We start from the raw sequence: 14,590 nt of genomic DNA on the forward strand, positions 1-14,590 counted from the left end.
CGGCCTGTCTGGGCTGGTGACCTGAGGTCGGGATGAGCCAGAGGGGGGGCGTGGGGAGGTAGCACAGGGGGAGGGCTCAGGGCGTCACAGAGGGGGGATACACCCCATGCAGTCAACACAGCAGACACTGAGGGTACTGGAAACGACCGTTAAAGCTTAGTGAGAAAGAGACCAGGTGGGCCGGAGGCTTTGGCCTCCGCAGGCCAGAGCTCGAGGCCGGCAGAGGCGGGAGCAGAGGCGGGAGCCCGGGCGAGCTTTCCCGGAGCCGCAGTGAGCCCCAGGGACGGTGGGCGGGGCAGGCCAGTGGGTGACTGTCCAGAGTCCTTGTGCAGGGGAGCTCTGTCCCAAGGGGGCTCGAGGGCGATTCCATGATTCTAGGACATGGGCGCCCAGGCTGCTGCAGCCCTCCAGGAAGGCAGGGACGATTCCTGGGGGACAGATGACAGCAGCCACGTTCCAAGGCATCGCTCTAGGCCCGGGGGTTGCCGTGCTTGATACAGAGCTGGGGGGAGACCTCTTTCATAGAGCAAGCCAGGTCCTCAAAGTCTTTGTTTAGGTGGATGTCCTGCAGGGGAGAAGGGCTCAGTGGTTACTGCGGGCACCGCCAGTGCCCCTGGGTGGCCTGGAAGCCACCGTCCAAACTGGACACCCCCCAGGCTGGGCCCGCCCCAAGGGCCCAGGGGGAAGCTCAGGAGCTCACGGCCCATTGCCAGGCCCTGCCTGCTCAATTAGAGCTTTGCTGCCTGTAGATGGCGCTAGGGGGCACCAGGGGGCGCTGGAGTCGGGAAACGCACCTTCCCGAGTGCCTATCTGGCCTCACACACTCCCTAGCTGCCAGACCCTGTTTGCCTCAGTTCCTCATCTGTACAAATGGGCTGGAGAAGGACATGCAAATCACTTCTGTGTCTGCCAGCAGATCCTAAGCTGGGGGTGGGGGGAGACAGGGGGGAGGGCAAGGACTGCCTTGGCTAAGTTTGCTCAGCAACAATCCTCAGGGCTTCGCACAGCGCGGGCCACCTCGGGGAGGCGCTTAACGCATGCTTGATGAACGAACGAATGAATGAGTGAATGATTCCCCCATGAAGGCGGCACCATCTCTGCCCCCTACAGCAATGGGAGCTGTTATGGGGAGGAGGAGGATCCAGAGGCAAAGGGGAGGGGAGGGTAAATGGAGCCCCCCCCCCCCCATTCTGGCCCCTTCCAGGATCGAGGTTGTGACTCTGACCCCACCCTTTGCTCTCTGCATAAGGGAGAGGGAGGGGAAGATGCTTCCGGACCACGCCCACCCTGGAAAAGCTGCTCCCAGACACGCCCACCCCACTCCCTCCCGCCCTTTCCCACCCTGGGCTGAGTCGCCTGCTCTGCCCAGGGATCCCAGAGGGCCGCAGCCCCGCACCCCCCTGGACCCTTTTAAGGCATCCTTATGTTTGAATTACTCGAATTATTCGGGCCCGTCCCCGCCTCCTAATTACCGAGAAATCCAAAACCACTAGGCCCGAGGATGGATTCGTGTGGACGGCCTTGAGGATGGCGAGGCAGCCCTCGCTCCGCATGGGGTTCCTGCCCATCTGCAGAGAGAGAAGGGGGCGCTCAGCCTGGGCACAGCGGAAGTTCGGGCTTCGAAAGTCACGCGGACGTTCACCCGGCCCGGGACCGCAAACAAGTAACCCCTGGGAGCCCCGGTTTCTCCTCTGTAAATGGGAGACAGCCCGCCTCACGGGATTATGGGGGGCTTCAGTGAACTAAGGGATGCAAGGAGCAAACCCCGGGCTGGCAGCCAGGGTCTCCACAGTCCCGAAGCGCCCCCATCCCAGGTTCTCGGAGCGGGGACCTGGGGTCACCCAGGGCAGCTCCAGCAGGGTTTGGAACAGAACCCGCTAAATGATCCTCTTCTCCGGATGCTCTTGGGACCCAGAGAAGGGGGTGCCCACTACCTCTCCTGGTGCTCCCCAGGCCTTTCCCTGTGGGACCTCCCCGAGGTCGGGGCCGGCCCTTTCCCCATGGGACCTCCCCGAGGTCGGGGCCGGCCCTTTCCCCGTGGGACCTCCCCGAGGTCGGGGCCGGCCCTTTCCCCGTGGGACCTCCCCGAGGTCGGGGCCGGCCCTTTCCCCGTGGGACCTCCCCGAGGTCGGGGCCCGGCCCTTTCCCCGTGGGACCTTCCCCGAGGTCGGGGCCCGGCCCTTTCCCGTGGGACCTTCCCCGAGGTCGGGGGGCCCGGCCCTTTCCCCTGGGACCTCCCCGAGGTCGGGTCCAGACTCACCGAGAGGCTCCTCAGAGTGCGGTTTTCGCCCAGTCCGTTGGAGAAGCGGAGGGCCCCGGGCAGCGAGATGCGGTTGTTACTTTAGAGAGAAGACGGGAGTTACTGATGGCTTAAAACCAGCTAGTGATCCCTCAGCGGGTCACAGGGTGGTGGCGAGCCCAACCACGGGGGCAGGAGAGGCCGGGGAGTTTGGAGATGGGGAAACTGAGGTTCGGAGGGGAACGATGTCACACGGGTGGCAGAGGGCAGGGAGGGCGGACACCACACGAGGCTCAGATTCACAAAACATCAGGATTTCCCATTTCCTTCCATCCCCGGCCTTGTTTGCAGAGGCTGGAAGTGGAGTGGAGGGAGTGGGGGAAGGGCAAGTGAGCACAGGGACGTGAGCAACCCGTAGAAATGTAAATATCAAAGCGTTTCTGGCTTTGCAGCCCTTGCACCGAGGGCCAGGCGCATAGTAGGCACTTTGTAAACGCTGGCTGAAGCCGCCCGCTTCTCCCCTTCTCCCACGCCCCTCCTTGGCTTGTGCCCTCCCCTCCGAGGTTACCCGATCCACCTGCAGCCTGGACTTATTCAAGTCGTCACTTTATCTCCCTGGGAGGGAGGTGCTGTTATGATGCCCATTTTACAGTTGAGGAAACTGAGGCAAACGAGTGAAGTGACTTGCCCACGGTCACATGGCTCCTAAGTGTCCCAGGCTGGATTTGAACCCCCGCATCCTTCCACCTACTTCTATCTACTCTCTCTGTTTTGTCTGCACAGATTTGCTTGTTATCCTCAGGAGATCAGCAAAGTAAGCCCCTACCCCCGGAGGGCGGGGAAAGGGGCGGGGCCACGAGGGCGGGGCGCTCACCTCATGTTGAGCTCCTCCAGCACCCCATTGACTCTCAGAGCCTCCCCCATGGCGGCTGCTCCATCATCGCCGAAGCCATTGTAGGAGAGGTCCAGCACCTTTAGGTACGTGTTGACCTGTGGAATGAGGACACACTGCTCGGTGAGGATGCTGAGGAGCAGGGGTGGGGAAGAAGAAGAAAGGAGGAGGAAGGGGAGGAGAAAAAAGAAGGGGGAGGAGGAAGGAGGGAATGGGGGAAATAGGAGTATTAAGGGAAAAAAGGGGAGAAGGGAAAGGGGGAAATGGGAGAAATGAGGAAGGAAAAGAAGAAAGGGAAAAAGGGAAAAGAAGGAAGGAGAGGAGGAAGTAAGAATGAGAAGGAAGGAGAAAGGGGAGGAGAAAGGAAGAAGGGAGAGGAGGAAGAGGGAAACAGGAAAAAGGAAGGGAAGGAGGAAGGAGTAGGAGAAGAAAGAGAAAGAGGGTGGAAGGAAAGGGAAGGAGGAGGAAGGAGAGGAGTAAAAGGGAAGGGGAAAAGAGGAAAGGAGAAGGAAGAGGAGGGGAAGGAGAGGAGGAAGTTTGAGAAAGAGAAGGGAGGAGGAAAAGGAAGAAAGGGATGTGTTCATGAAGGCTTCATCTTTCACTGAGCCCTGGAAAGGGAGAGAGGGCAGCTTGGAATGGGGAGGGAAGGGCTTTGCCAGCTGCTCTGGGGAAGCTCTGGGGACCACATAGGAAGGCAGGGCTCCCCTTTAGAGGGTGGCCCGGGCTCTTAGGGCGGGGAGGGCGCCCAGAGGCTGCTGATCCGTGTCCCCAGTGTGACCCAGGACCCAAATGGTCATCCTGCCCTGCTTGGATTGCCCAGGTGAGAGAAGCCTGCCCACTGGGCCACACCCAAAGCCAGCCTGGGGAACCGGACAGCTCTCCTCCAGGAGGAGATCGTCCTATGCCAGGGTTAAACGTGGATCTTGGAGCCTTCTCCCCACTAGTCCGTGCTGCCTCTAAGTGCCCAGTCACCGACGTGGTCCCCAGCCCGCATGGTGGGTCTGCAGGGGCCCAGAGCACCTGGGGGGGGGAGCCTACCCCAATGCCACGGGTGAAGATCACAGCTCCAGAGCCCCGGAGGTGGTTCCAGCTGAGATTAAGCTCCTTTATGCCAATGTTTTCTGCCAAGGCCGACCCGAGTCTCTCCCCTTAAGGAGAAACAGTCCCAAATTCAGTCCCCTCGGGGTCTTTCATTTACTTCTGTCAAGGGGATGGGTAGTCAAGGAAAATCCAGCAGGCCCCCAAATGGGGATCCCAGCCCAGGGGATTGCCCTCTCCAGAGCCCCATCAGACTGGTCCCACTGTGTCTCTTCAGCGAGTTCTTCCATCTACAAACTGGAGCTAGCCCAGGACCCTTCCTTTTCCTTCCTCTCCGTCACAGGGGGTCCACACATAATGTGTGTCCTCATGCCAGTTTTGACCTCTCCAGGCTCTCGGTTCTGGCTGAGTAAACACTCTCCACAAACAGCATGGTTAGGCCGGCCAAGCTTTTCCTCAGTGCACCCCTGGGAGGCTCTGGAGGTAGTGTGAGAAGATTGTCTCCATTTTATAGACCGGGAAACTGAGGCCCTGCCACATGTCTGCCACTTAATGGGAGGAAATTTACTGCCGAGGAGAGAATGAGTGCCTGGAAAAAGCCATCAGGCCAGAAAATAGCTGCCTGGGGTCACTGGCTAGCCCTTCCTGAGGGGCAGGGGGGGCTGCTGAGAGAACTTGGTGTGCCTGGGACACTTGGTGCCTGGAGTCCTTGGGAAGCCCACTCACACCAAGAATTCTGGGAAGTCACTGAATGGCTGGTTAGTCCAACCTAGAACTTCATGCAAAACCGCCAGCCTCCACTCAGAGGCCTGTAGGGATGGGGGGCTCACTACCTCCTGAAGCAGCCTTCCCATTTGGGGGAGCTCTAATGGCCAAGTTTTTCCATATGTGGAGCCTGTATTTGTTGCTTTGGGGTCTCCTGTGATGACAAGCAAAGCAAGTCTGATCCTCCTCCAGGTGACCTCAGCAGGGTCCCTGCGGACCTCCTGGAGGGGGAGTCGGATGCCTGGTGAGCTGGAGGAAAAGGCAGCCCAGAGGTCATAAAGGTTTGACCCCCAGTCTCGTGACTCCAGGTCCAGTGCTGTCCACATGACCCCTGCTCTCTGGTCTAGGACTGACCCCTGCCTTTTGGGAGGGTCCCTCCCTCACCCACCTGAAAAGCCCCTCCCCTCTGGCCATGGCCTCCTACCAGCCTCCTCATCCAGAAAGTTGTGGCTCAAGTCCAGTAGCTCCATCTTGGTGTTGATCATCAGAGTATCGGCAACATCTTTGGTGGCTTGTGTGCCTAGCTCACTTCCGGATAATCGAAGCCGCCGCACAGAAGTGTTCTCCATCAGGGCGGCACACAGAGCCTTGGCGCCTTTGGCCCCCAGCTTGTTATCAGACAAATCAAGATCTGATGTGAGAGACCCAGGGGACGGACATCAGAGGTTGTGGACAGAGCCAGGCGGGACTGGGGGGGGTGTGTTGCCTTGGGAAGGTCACCTAAGTGCTTGGGGTACAGTTTCCTCTTTGGAAGTTCTAGTTCTCTTTGCCCTCATTTAATCTCGGAGGATAAGGCTTAAGGTGTTAACACTGGGCCATCCTTTACAAAATGTGAGCACCTCTGAGGGATTTGAAATGAGTAATCCCGGCACCCTAAGGAAGATGGCCGGCTTCCGGATGATCCTTGAGAGTTTGAGACACACATTCCAGACACACCTGGGTAGAGATAGTAGCTAAGACCAGGAGCAGTTTCAAGGTGTATCTGGAAGAAAAGAGCTGGCCATGGCTGCAAGGGCGGGGGGGGGGCTACCCCTGGCAACTGAGAGTCAATATCTAAGGAGAGGGGCCTTTGGAAGTGAAGAAGAGAGCTGGCTATGGCTGCAAGGGGAGCTAGCCCTGGAAGTTGGAAGCATGGAAAGGCGTGGAGCCCTGGAGCCCATCTGAGCAGCCCATGGAGGGGTTGTACCTTGGTGAGGACTCTGTGAGGGCAGAAAGGATGTTGGGGCCTTGTAGTTAGGAATGGCCTTGGCCACGTCTTTCCTACATATTTGCCGTACTCACACCAGACTCTACGCTTGTGTCCCCTGGGGCTCAGGAGGATTCCTGGGTTCAGCAGAAAGCAGCCCCCCCCTTCCCCACCAGGAGGTGGGAGCAATGCTGAGCCAGCAGGGACAGTGCTGTCCGGTGGAGAGAGCCTTGGTTCTGGAGCGAGAGGCTCTCGGTTCAGATCTCACCCCTGATGATTCCTGCTGAGCTTTGTTTTCTCTTCTGGACGGGATTGCCTCCACGGCTCCTTCCAGATTTCAGTCTATGAGCCCATGATCCTCACTCCTTAACTTCCCTGGGCCCAAGACCTTCCAAGGCCAGATCTGTGGCCCCCTGAGGTTGAGACCCTCTCTCCGGACAGCGGACAAGGACAGCCCCTCCTCAGCGTGCACTGGGCACATGCAGGGCAAGGGCAGAACTGACCACGTTGTAATGATGGTCATTATAATGACCTATAACGAAGAGGGTCCGGGGCTCAGCCCAGGGATTGGGGACAGCCCGGCCCAGGGGAGCGAGCTGGGCTCGGGCCTGGCCGTGCCGCAGTCTCCTGGGAGGGCTTTGGCTTTCCCAACTGTAGAGCGGTTCTAATGGTGCCTGTGCTCCCACCTGTGATGAAGCAGTTTTCCTTCAGCATCCCTGCGATGGCGGCCATCCCCTCCTCGTTCAGCCAGTTGTCACTCAGATTCAGTTTCACAATGGAGGTGTTGTTCATCAAGGCCAGGGCCAGGGCCTGGGCCCCCTGCAATACAGCACAGGCCTAGGTGGGGGGGCTCAGGGGGACCTGAGGCGGCGCTTGCTGGCTCCAGGACCTCGGATGGTTCCCTTCTCTAGCATAGGAAAGCTGGGCCAGGAATCTGGTGAGTTAATGGGAGGACTGGGCCTGGAGCTGGTGTCTCCTCCCTCCCCCCTATCCCAGGCCAGGGCTCTGCCCAGTTGTGTCAGCTTCCCTGTGGTGCTCAGAGCTAAGGGAGAAACTGGGGCTGGGGACAGAACTGGCAGCCAGAGACAGGGCCCTGCCCCCCAGGGCTCTGCAGGGGGGGTCTCTCTACCTGGGGCCCAAGGCCGCGGTGCATCAACGTGAGCTCAGAATCATGCATGTGGTGAAGGAAGTAGGAGATGGGCACCACTCCATAGGCCTCACAGGCCGCCAGGTACTGAGACCTGCCGGTGAGGTCGAACGGCCCCCCGGGCTCTGTGGGGAGACACACAGGGGCTCTGTGAGGGAAGGGATCCTTCCCATCAGCGGGCTGACATTCGAGGTCCCCTTTAAAAACAAAAGCCAGAATCTCTCTCTGACCTAGCCTCCGTTTAAGTCCAGGAGCATTTATTAAGCACTGACTGTGTGCTAGGCCTTAGGCCTGAGTCCCTGTTCTTGGGGAGTGTGCTCCCCAATTCTAGGAAGGCATAGAAGGTTGTCAAGCAGGGGAGAGTCTGGAGGCAGGACTGGACTTGTGGGACGCCTCAAGGAAAAGGAAGCATCTGAACCAGAGTGATTAAAAAAATCATTGTTGTCTAGGGTCTCTAGTGTCTCCCTTTAGCAGCAAAACACACCTCGAAACAACCATTTTTCACAGTTCCCACCTTTCCCACCTCTGAGCCTTTGCCTTGATATGCTTGGCATGCTCTCTCCCTCTCTCTTGCTACTATTCCCCTGCCACCTCCTCCAGGAAGTCCACCTGGATCCTCACTTGGTACAATCTTCTGGTCAGAAATGAGCTTTCCTTCTCACTTGGCTTCATACCTGCTCTGTGGACCACAGGGTCATAGAACCAGAGCTGGACATCAGCTCGTTCTACCCTCCCCTATTACAGAGGAGGAAACAGGCCCAGAAGGAGGGCTGGGACTTAGCCTAAGGTCACATAGCAAAGGATTCTAGCCCAGGCCTCCAGCTCCCAATCTAGGCCCCTTCTCTCTGCTCCCACTTCAGCACTTTGTTTTAAAAATCCTTGGACAACATCTACAGACTGAGTAATGGGACAGAAAAGGGATTAGAGGGATGCAAATTAAAACAACTCTGAAGCACCACCACTTATTAGACAGGCTAAGATGACAGGAAAATCGTCGGAGGACGCGTGGGAAAACTGGGATACTAATGCATAGTTGGTGGAACTGTGAACTGATCCAGCCATTCTGGAGAGCAGCAATCTCCTCACTAGGTCTGTACCCCAAAGAGATGAAAAAGAAAAAGGACTCACATGTGCAAAAAGATATATATATATATATATTCACAGCACATCTTTTTGTGGTGGCAAAGAATGAGAAACTGAGGGAATGCCTGTCAACTGGGAAATGGCTGAACAAGCTGGGGTATATGATCGTAATAGAATAGTATTGGGCTAGGAGAAATGACAAGCAGGCTGATTTCAGAAAAACTTTTAAAGACTTACATGAAATGATGTAAAGCAGGGGTTCTCAAACTACGGCCTGCGGGCCAGATGTGGCCTAGTGAGGACGTTTATGGGCCCACCGGGTTATGGCAAATGGGCTGAAGGGCAGAGACAGAGTGTGAGCTTTTGTTTTTATTAAAGTCCGGCCCTCCCATAGTCTGAGGGACAGGGAACTGGCCCCTATTTAAAAAGTCCGAGGACCACTGATGTAAAGAGAAGTAAACATGGGAGAACATCGTTCACAAAAACAACAAATATTGTCTGATAATCCGCTGTGAACAACTTAGCCATTCTCAGCAATACAAAGCTCCAAGACAATTGCAAGGGACTTAGGATGAAAAACTGCTATCTACCTCCAGAGAGAGAGCTGATGAGTCTGAATATGATCAAAGCATACATTTTTAATACTTTATTTTGGTCTGTTTACTTTCACCTTATGACTAATACGGAAATATGTTTTGCATGATTGCACGTGTATATCCTATATCATATTGCCTTCTCAGTGAGGGGGAGGGGAGGGACAGATGGAGGGAGAAAATTTAAAACTCAAAATTAAAAAAAAAATTTGTTTCTCTATGTAATGGGCAAAAATCAAATATTAAATAAGTAAATTAAAAACCTTAAAATAAAATAAAAACCTTGGAAGGTAACCAGGGCCAGCATTACTCCTCTTCTTTGTCAGAGAGGTTGCAGCACTTCCCTGAGGTAGGGTTTGAACACCAATCTGTCATGACACCAAGAGCACAAACCATGCTGTTTGTGAGAAAGTGCCTCCTACCCCACCAACCTCTCAGCCTCTGCATGGTCGTATCTGGAGAGCGTATAGCTCCTCATCCTGGGATGGGGAGAGAAGCAATATACCTCTCTGCTGTATTTTCCTCTCCAGACTGACTCTGGCTGAGCCACAGAGGCATCCTCACCCTGGAGGATCACTCCATCCCTGGGGTCCCTCTCTCTCATTGGCTGGTTCTTGCCAGACCCTGGTCAGCCATGTCTTTGTTCTTCCTCAGACTGAACTCCTGACTCTCTGGACATGTTCTACCCCATGTCTTTGAAGATAGCAAAATGCAAAAACCAGGCCCTGCTCTCAAGGAGCTTACCACAGTATGATGAGGGAAGACAGCATGTAAATAACCAGGTCCACACACAGTACCTACAGATGGAAGGTACTTGTTGGGGGAAAGGCCATAGCAGTTAGGGTGGGACTGAGAAAGGTCTCTTGCAGAAGGTGGGATTTGATCTGGAAGCAAGAGGCAGTGGTGAAGTGGGAGAGTGCTGCAGGAATGAGTCACACAAGTTCACAGGCAAAAGCCAAGAGATGGAATATCTTGTTTGAGGAGCACCAAGGTGGCCAATATTGGCCCATGGATCAAAGAGCATGTGGAGGGAAGTAAGAAGCTTGGAAAGGTAGAAGAGGGCAGGTTGCAGAAAGCCAAATAGTTAGCTCCTAGAGGCAACAGGGAACCACTGGGGTTTACTTCGTAGGGGTGACGTGGTTAAGAGCTGTAGGAAAATTACTAGTGGCTAAATGAAGAATGGACCAAAGTAGGGAAAGACTGGAGAGAAGCATCTGCGTCCTCCCAATAGCTACTGCAGTAGTCCAGAGGGTCTGCTCTAGGGCATTAGTGTTGTCAGACAAGAGAAAGGGGCACATTGGAGAGATGATGCAGAGGTGATTGTTAACAAAAGATGTTGCAAAAGTGAAATGGACAAGAGATGAAATCAAGAAATGTTGCAAAAGTGAAATGGACAAAAAGTGAAATCAGGGAGAGATGTTGCAGAAGTGAAATGGACAAGAGATGTCAACAAAGGATATTGCAAAAGTGAAATGGACAAAAGATGCTGCAGAGCTGACTGTCAACAAGAGATGTTGCAAAAGTGAAATGGACAAGAGGTGAAATAAAAAAATGTAAAAGTGAAATGGACTGAGATGCTGCAGAGGTGACTGTCAACAAAAGATGTTGCAAAAGAGAGCTAGTGAGGACTTTATAGTACACAGTAACAAGATGATTATGTGATGATCAACTGTGATCCACTTGGCTCTTAACAATGCAGTGGTTCAAGGCAATTCCAATAGACTTGGGATGGAAAATACCATCCACATCCAGAGACAGAACTATGGAGATTGAATGTGGATTGAAGTGTAGTATTTCACCTTTTTCTTTGTTTCTCATGTTTTTTCCCACTTTGATCTGATTTTTTTTCTTGCATAGCATGACAAATATGAAAGTATGTATCTCACGTAACGAGATGGTCTGGTAGAAGTCTATACAAACAGAGGAAGGCATGTACATTATTTTTACCTATATCAGATTGCTTGCTGTCTTGGGGAGAAGTCTTATAAAAAATGAATGTTGAAAGCTATCTTAACATGTATTTGGAAAAATAAAATACAATTATTTATAAATAAAATAAGAGGGGCAGCTAGGTGTCACAGTGAATAGAGCACCAGCCCTGAAATCAGGAGGACTGGAGTTCAAATCTGACCTCAGACATTTAACACTTCCTGGCTGTGTGATCCTGGGCAAGTCACTTAACCCCAATTGCCTCAGCAAAATAAACAAACAAACAAATAAATAAATAAAGATAAGAATCATTAGGCTATTTGAAAGCCATGACCAAAAATAAGCTTAAACATTATATTTCAGTAAATCTTTAAAAAATTGTCCATCTTTTAGAAACAGAGGACAAACGGCCATCTCCTGATACTCCAAAATGAAAACTAGCAGGAATATTATAGCCAAACTCCAGTTTTTAGAGACTGACTCAGTCTCTCCTGGCTTTTGAGGGAAGAATACTAGAAAACAAAGGATACACAAAGGATACAGGCTTACTGCCAAGTTCTGCTAATTTATCCAGCAAAACTGAATAGAATCCTACTGAAGGCAGGGGAGTGGGGATGGCCCTTTAAGGAAATTAGAGCACTTCTAAGCAATCCTGACGAAAAGACCAGAGCTGTACTGAAACTTTGAAGGGCAAACATAGCAGTTAAGAGAAACATAAAGAGGTAAATATGAATGAAGAATAATGATTAAATAAACAAGTATAAACTACTTATAATGGAGAGGTGATCTTGTGTTCCTCAGAACCCTATCATCATCAGGGACCACAGAGTGAATCTGATTAGACAAAGCCTGGGATTGTTCTGATATGACTTGGTGATCTTAAGAAAAAATTATATTGAGGGGGGAGGTAGGGAATATTATCTCACGTAACGAGGTGCTCAGGCAGAAGTCTATACAAACAGAGGAAGGTTATGGATGATTGGCACTTAAACCCTCTCTCATCCAAGCAAGACAAAGAAGGGAAGAAGTCACATACATGTACTATATATAGTTGGATTCTCTCAACAGGGAAATGAGCAGGTATGTGCAGTGGATAGAGAGCTGGGTCTGGAGTCAGAAAGATCTGAGTTCAAATCCTGCCTCAGACATTTACAAGCTGTGTGACTCTGAGCAAGTCACTTCCTGTTTGCCTCAGTTTCCTCTTCTGTAAAATGAGCTGGAGAAGGAAATGGTAAACACTTCAGTCTCTTTGCCAAATAGAAAGAGGGAAGATTAAGGGGGAAATTATTTGTAATCAACATAAACTCTAAGGATAAACAAAAATATTTATAGCTCTCTGAGGTGGCAAAGAATGGGAGTCTGAGGGGGTGCCCATCCATTGGGGAACAGACAGAACAAGTTGTGGTATGGGAATATGATGAAAGATTATCACGCTGCATGAAATGATGGTTTCTGAGACAACTGGGCAGACTTGCATGAACAGGTGCAGAGGGAAAAGAGAAGAACGGGGAGAACAATGTAAATAACAGCAATCTAGTAAAGTGAAACAGTTTGGAGAGAAAGAGGAAGTCTGACGGGGACTCACCGACTCCGATTTCAAAGATTTCGGAAGATTGATGACGAAACATCCTTCCGAGTGAGAAGTGACAGTCCACAGTGGTTATGTATTTTACATTTATGCTCCTTCAGTACATATTATATGTGTCATATAAAATATTGTTTATTATGTTTTATGTAGGTATAACATGCTATTAAGACTATATTGGGGGCAGCTAGGGGGCGCAGTGGATAGAGCACTAGCCTTGAATTCAGGAGGACCTGACTTCAAATCTGATCTCAGGGACTTAACCCTTCCTGGCTGTGTGACCCTGGGCAAGTCACTTAACCCCAGCCTCAGAAAAAGAAAAAGAAAAAGACTATATTATAAAATACTTAACAATATGATGTTATATCACTATATTAGTTTGTGTTATGTATTTTTATTTATGTATAATTATTTATGTAACTATAATATATACCATGTTATTTATATTAAGTATATCAAGTGTATATGTTCTCTATATTGCTTCTGGATGGAGCCAGTGTGGGTCTTGCTGTGAGCTCAGAGAAGGCCCCAGTGTGGGGCCGCTGGAGGTTTGGGGAGGGGGCACGTGGGGAACCTCCCGGCCCGGATGGGGGGGCGCGGCCTTTGTTACCTTCCCTCTCCAGGTCAGAGTCTCCCTCGCTTTCTGACTCATTAGCTTCCTCCTGGCCACCCCCGGGCTCACCGGTGTCCTCCTCCTTCCCCTGCAGCAGGAAGTACTTCAGAGGCAAGTGGGTTCCGGAGCCATGCTCGGGCCCTGTCTGGAAAAGGGAGAGCGAGGGGTCGGCCCGGGCGCCCCTTGTACTCTCTCTAGTCAGGGAAACCCGGGGCGAGGGCTGCCACTGCTGGCCAGGAAACCAAAGCGCGGACGCTGGCCTCAGTTTCCCTCTCTGCCAAGCGGAAGAGCCGCCGTTCCCTGAGCCCATCTGCCTCCGGGGCTTTGTCGCTCTCCAGACCCAGCGGCCCCTGGGGCAGGCGGAGATCTCGGGGCGCCTCTTGGGCTCCCTCCCCCCTCCTCAGTCCCTCCTCACCCCCCGCCCGCCTGGAGCCACCTTCCTTCCTCTGTCCCGGCCTCAGGGGCCTCTACGCCAGTCAAAAGGAGGCCCTTAAAGCTCCGCCCGGGCTGTGGGGGCAATCGGGGGACTCGTCCGTCCGGACTCAGTTTCCCCAGCCGTCCAACCTTGACCTTTAGCTCCACTTCCAACTGCGCCTTCTCCCCGTTCTGAATGCGGGGGCCCCCGGCCGCTTTCTCCTCCTGTACCTCCTCTCCACGTGCAGTTTGGGGGGACCGCGCGGGGGCGGCGGCCAGGCCCCACGGCCCCCGACGCTTGGACACTCCGCCGCCCGAGGGGTCCCCCCACGGGCCCGGCTTCCGCTGAGCCAAGGCCTCCAGCAGCGGCATTCCGTGGCCGAGCCCCCGGCCGCTCATGGTCCCGGGCTGCGGGGCGAGTGGCTGGAGGCGGGGCCGCATGCGGGCTGAGGCCGGGGCTGCGGCCTGGAGGACCAATCCGGGCAGAGAGCGAGCTGACGGGCGTCCCCGACAGCCAATAAAGGCCCGCGCGTCCTGCGTTGCCATGGGAACTGCCAACAGCAGCCCGGGTGGGCTGGGGATGGGGAGAAGTGCTGGAAGCTGCTCCCTAGTCCTGCCGGACGTGGAGGGAGATGGAGTGGGAGCGTCAGGACCATAGGGCGCTCGCCACCCGCCGGGCAGAGGAGCCCAGAACTCTGCCGGAATGTCTGCAGGGACGGGGAGCTCACTACCCGCCGGGCAGAGGAGCCCAGAACTCTGCCGGAATGTCTGCAGGGACGGGGAGCTCACTACCCGCCGGGCAGAGGAGCCCAGAACTCTGCCGGAATGTCTGCAGGGACGGGGACCTCACTACCCGCCGGGCAGAGGAGCCCAGAACTCTGCCCGAATGTCTGCAGGGACGGGGAGCTCACTACCTACTGAGGCAGCTCTTTTCACGATAAAGCTCGGGCATCTAGCCTAAGACAGATGCTTTGCAAACTACCCTCCCCCCTCATTCTGTCCCCTGGGGCCCAGCAGAAGCAAGCTAACCCTTCCTCCTCCCCCTTCCCTGTGTGCTGCCCCCCCCCCCCCCGCTGGTCCAGAGCCCCCACAGCCCCCCCCACTTG

At 53.8% G+C, this 14,590-nt stretch overlaps 1 protein-coding gene across 3 annotated transcripts; it reads right to left on the minus strand.

Annotated features, from left to right (window-relative positions):
* Positions 1–134: 134 nt before the first annotated feature.
* LRRC74B (leucine rich repeat containing 74B) lies at positions 135–13,937 on the minus strand. 3 transcript variants are annotated; one of them, XM_074292468.1, is made up of 10 exons: positions 13,716–13,937; positions 13,068–13,215; positions 7,250–7,392; positions 6,807–6,939; positions 5,359–5,565; positions 4,170–4,279; positions 3,114–3,229; positions 2,261–2,339; positions 1,473–1,568; positions 135–565 (listed from the first exon to the last, which is right to left on the minus strand). In XM_074292468.1, the coding sequence occupies exons 1-10, from the start codon at positions 13,923–13,925 to the stop codon at positions 470–472; spliced, it is 1,338 nt and encodes a 445-aa protein (XP_074148569.1). In that variant the 5' UTR covers positions 13,926–13,937; the 3' UTR covers positions 135–469. The 3 variants fall into 3 exon arrangements, with proteins under 3 accessions (XP_074148569.1, XP_074148560.1, XP_074148550.1); XM_074292459.1 differs by having other exon boundaries at positions 13,641–13,937; XM_074292449.1 differs by having other exon boundaries at positions 13,635–13,937.
* Between the last annotated feature and the right edge of the window lie 653 nt (positions 13,938–14,590).

This window comes from Sminthopsis crassicaudata, chromosome 1 (assembly GCF_048593235.1).
Source record: "Sminthopsis crassicaudata isolate SCR6 chromosome 1, ASM4859323v1, whole genome shotgun sequence".
Classification (NCBI taxonomy): Eukaryota; Metazoa; Chordata; class Mammalia; order Dasyuromorphia; family Dasyuridae; genus Sminthopsis; species Sminthopsis crassicaudata.

Coding starts and splice junctions, on each gene's coding strand:
- LRRC74B (XM_074292449.1), bottom strand. CDS start 13,925: ATGCGGCCCCGCCTCCAGCCACTCGCCCCGCAGCCCGGGACCATGAGC. Junction 5,566..6,806: donor GGAAAACTGCTTCATCACAG/GTGGGAGCACAG, acceptor CTCTCACATCAG/ATCTTGATTTGTCTGATAAC. Junction 2,340..3,113: donor CTGGAGGAGCTCAACATGAG/GTGAGCGCCCCG, acceptor TTCTCTCTAAAG/TAACAACCGCATCTCGCTGC.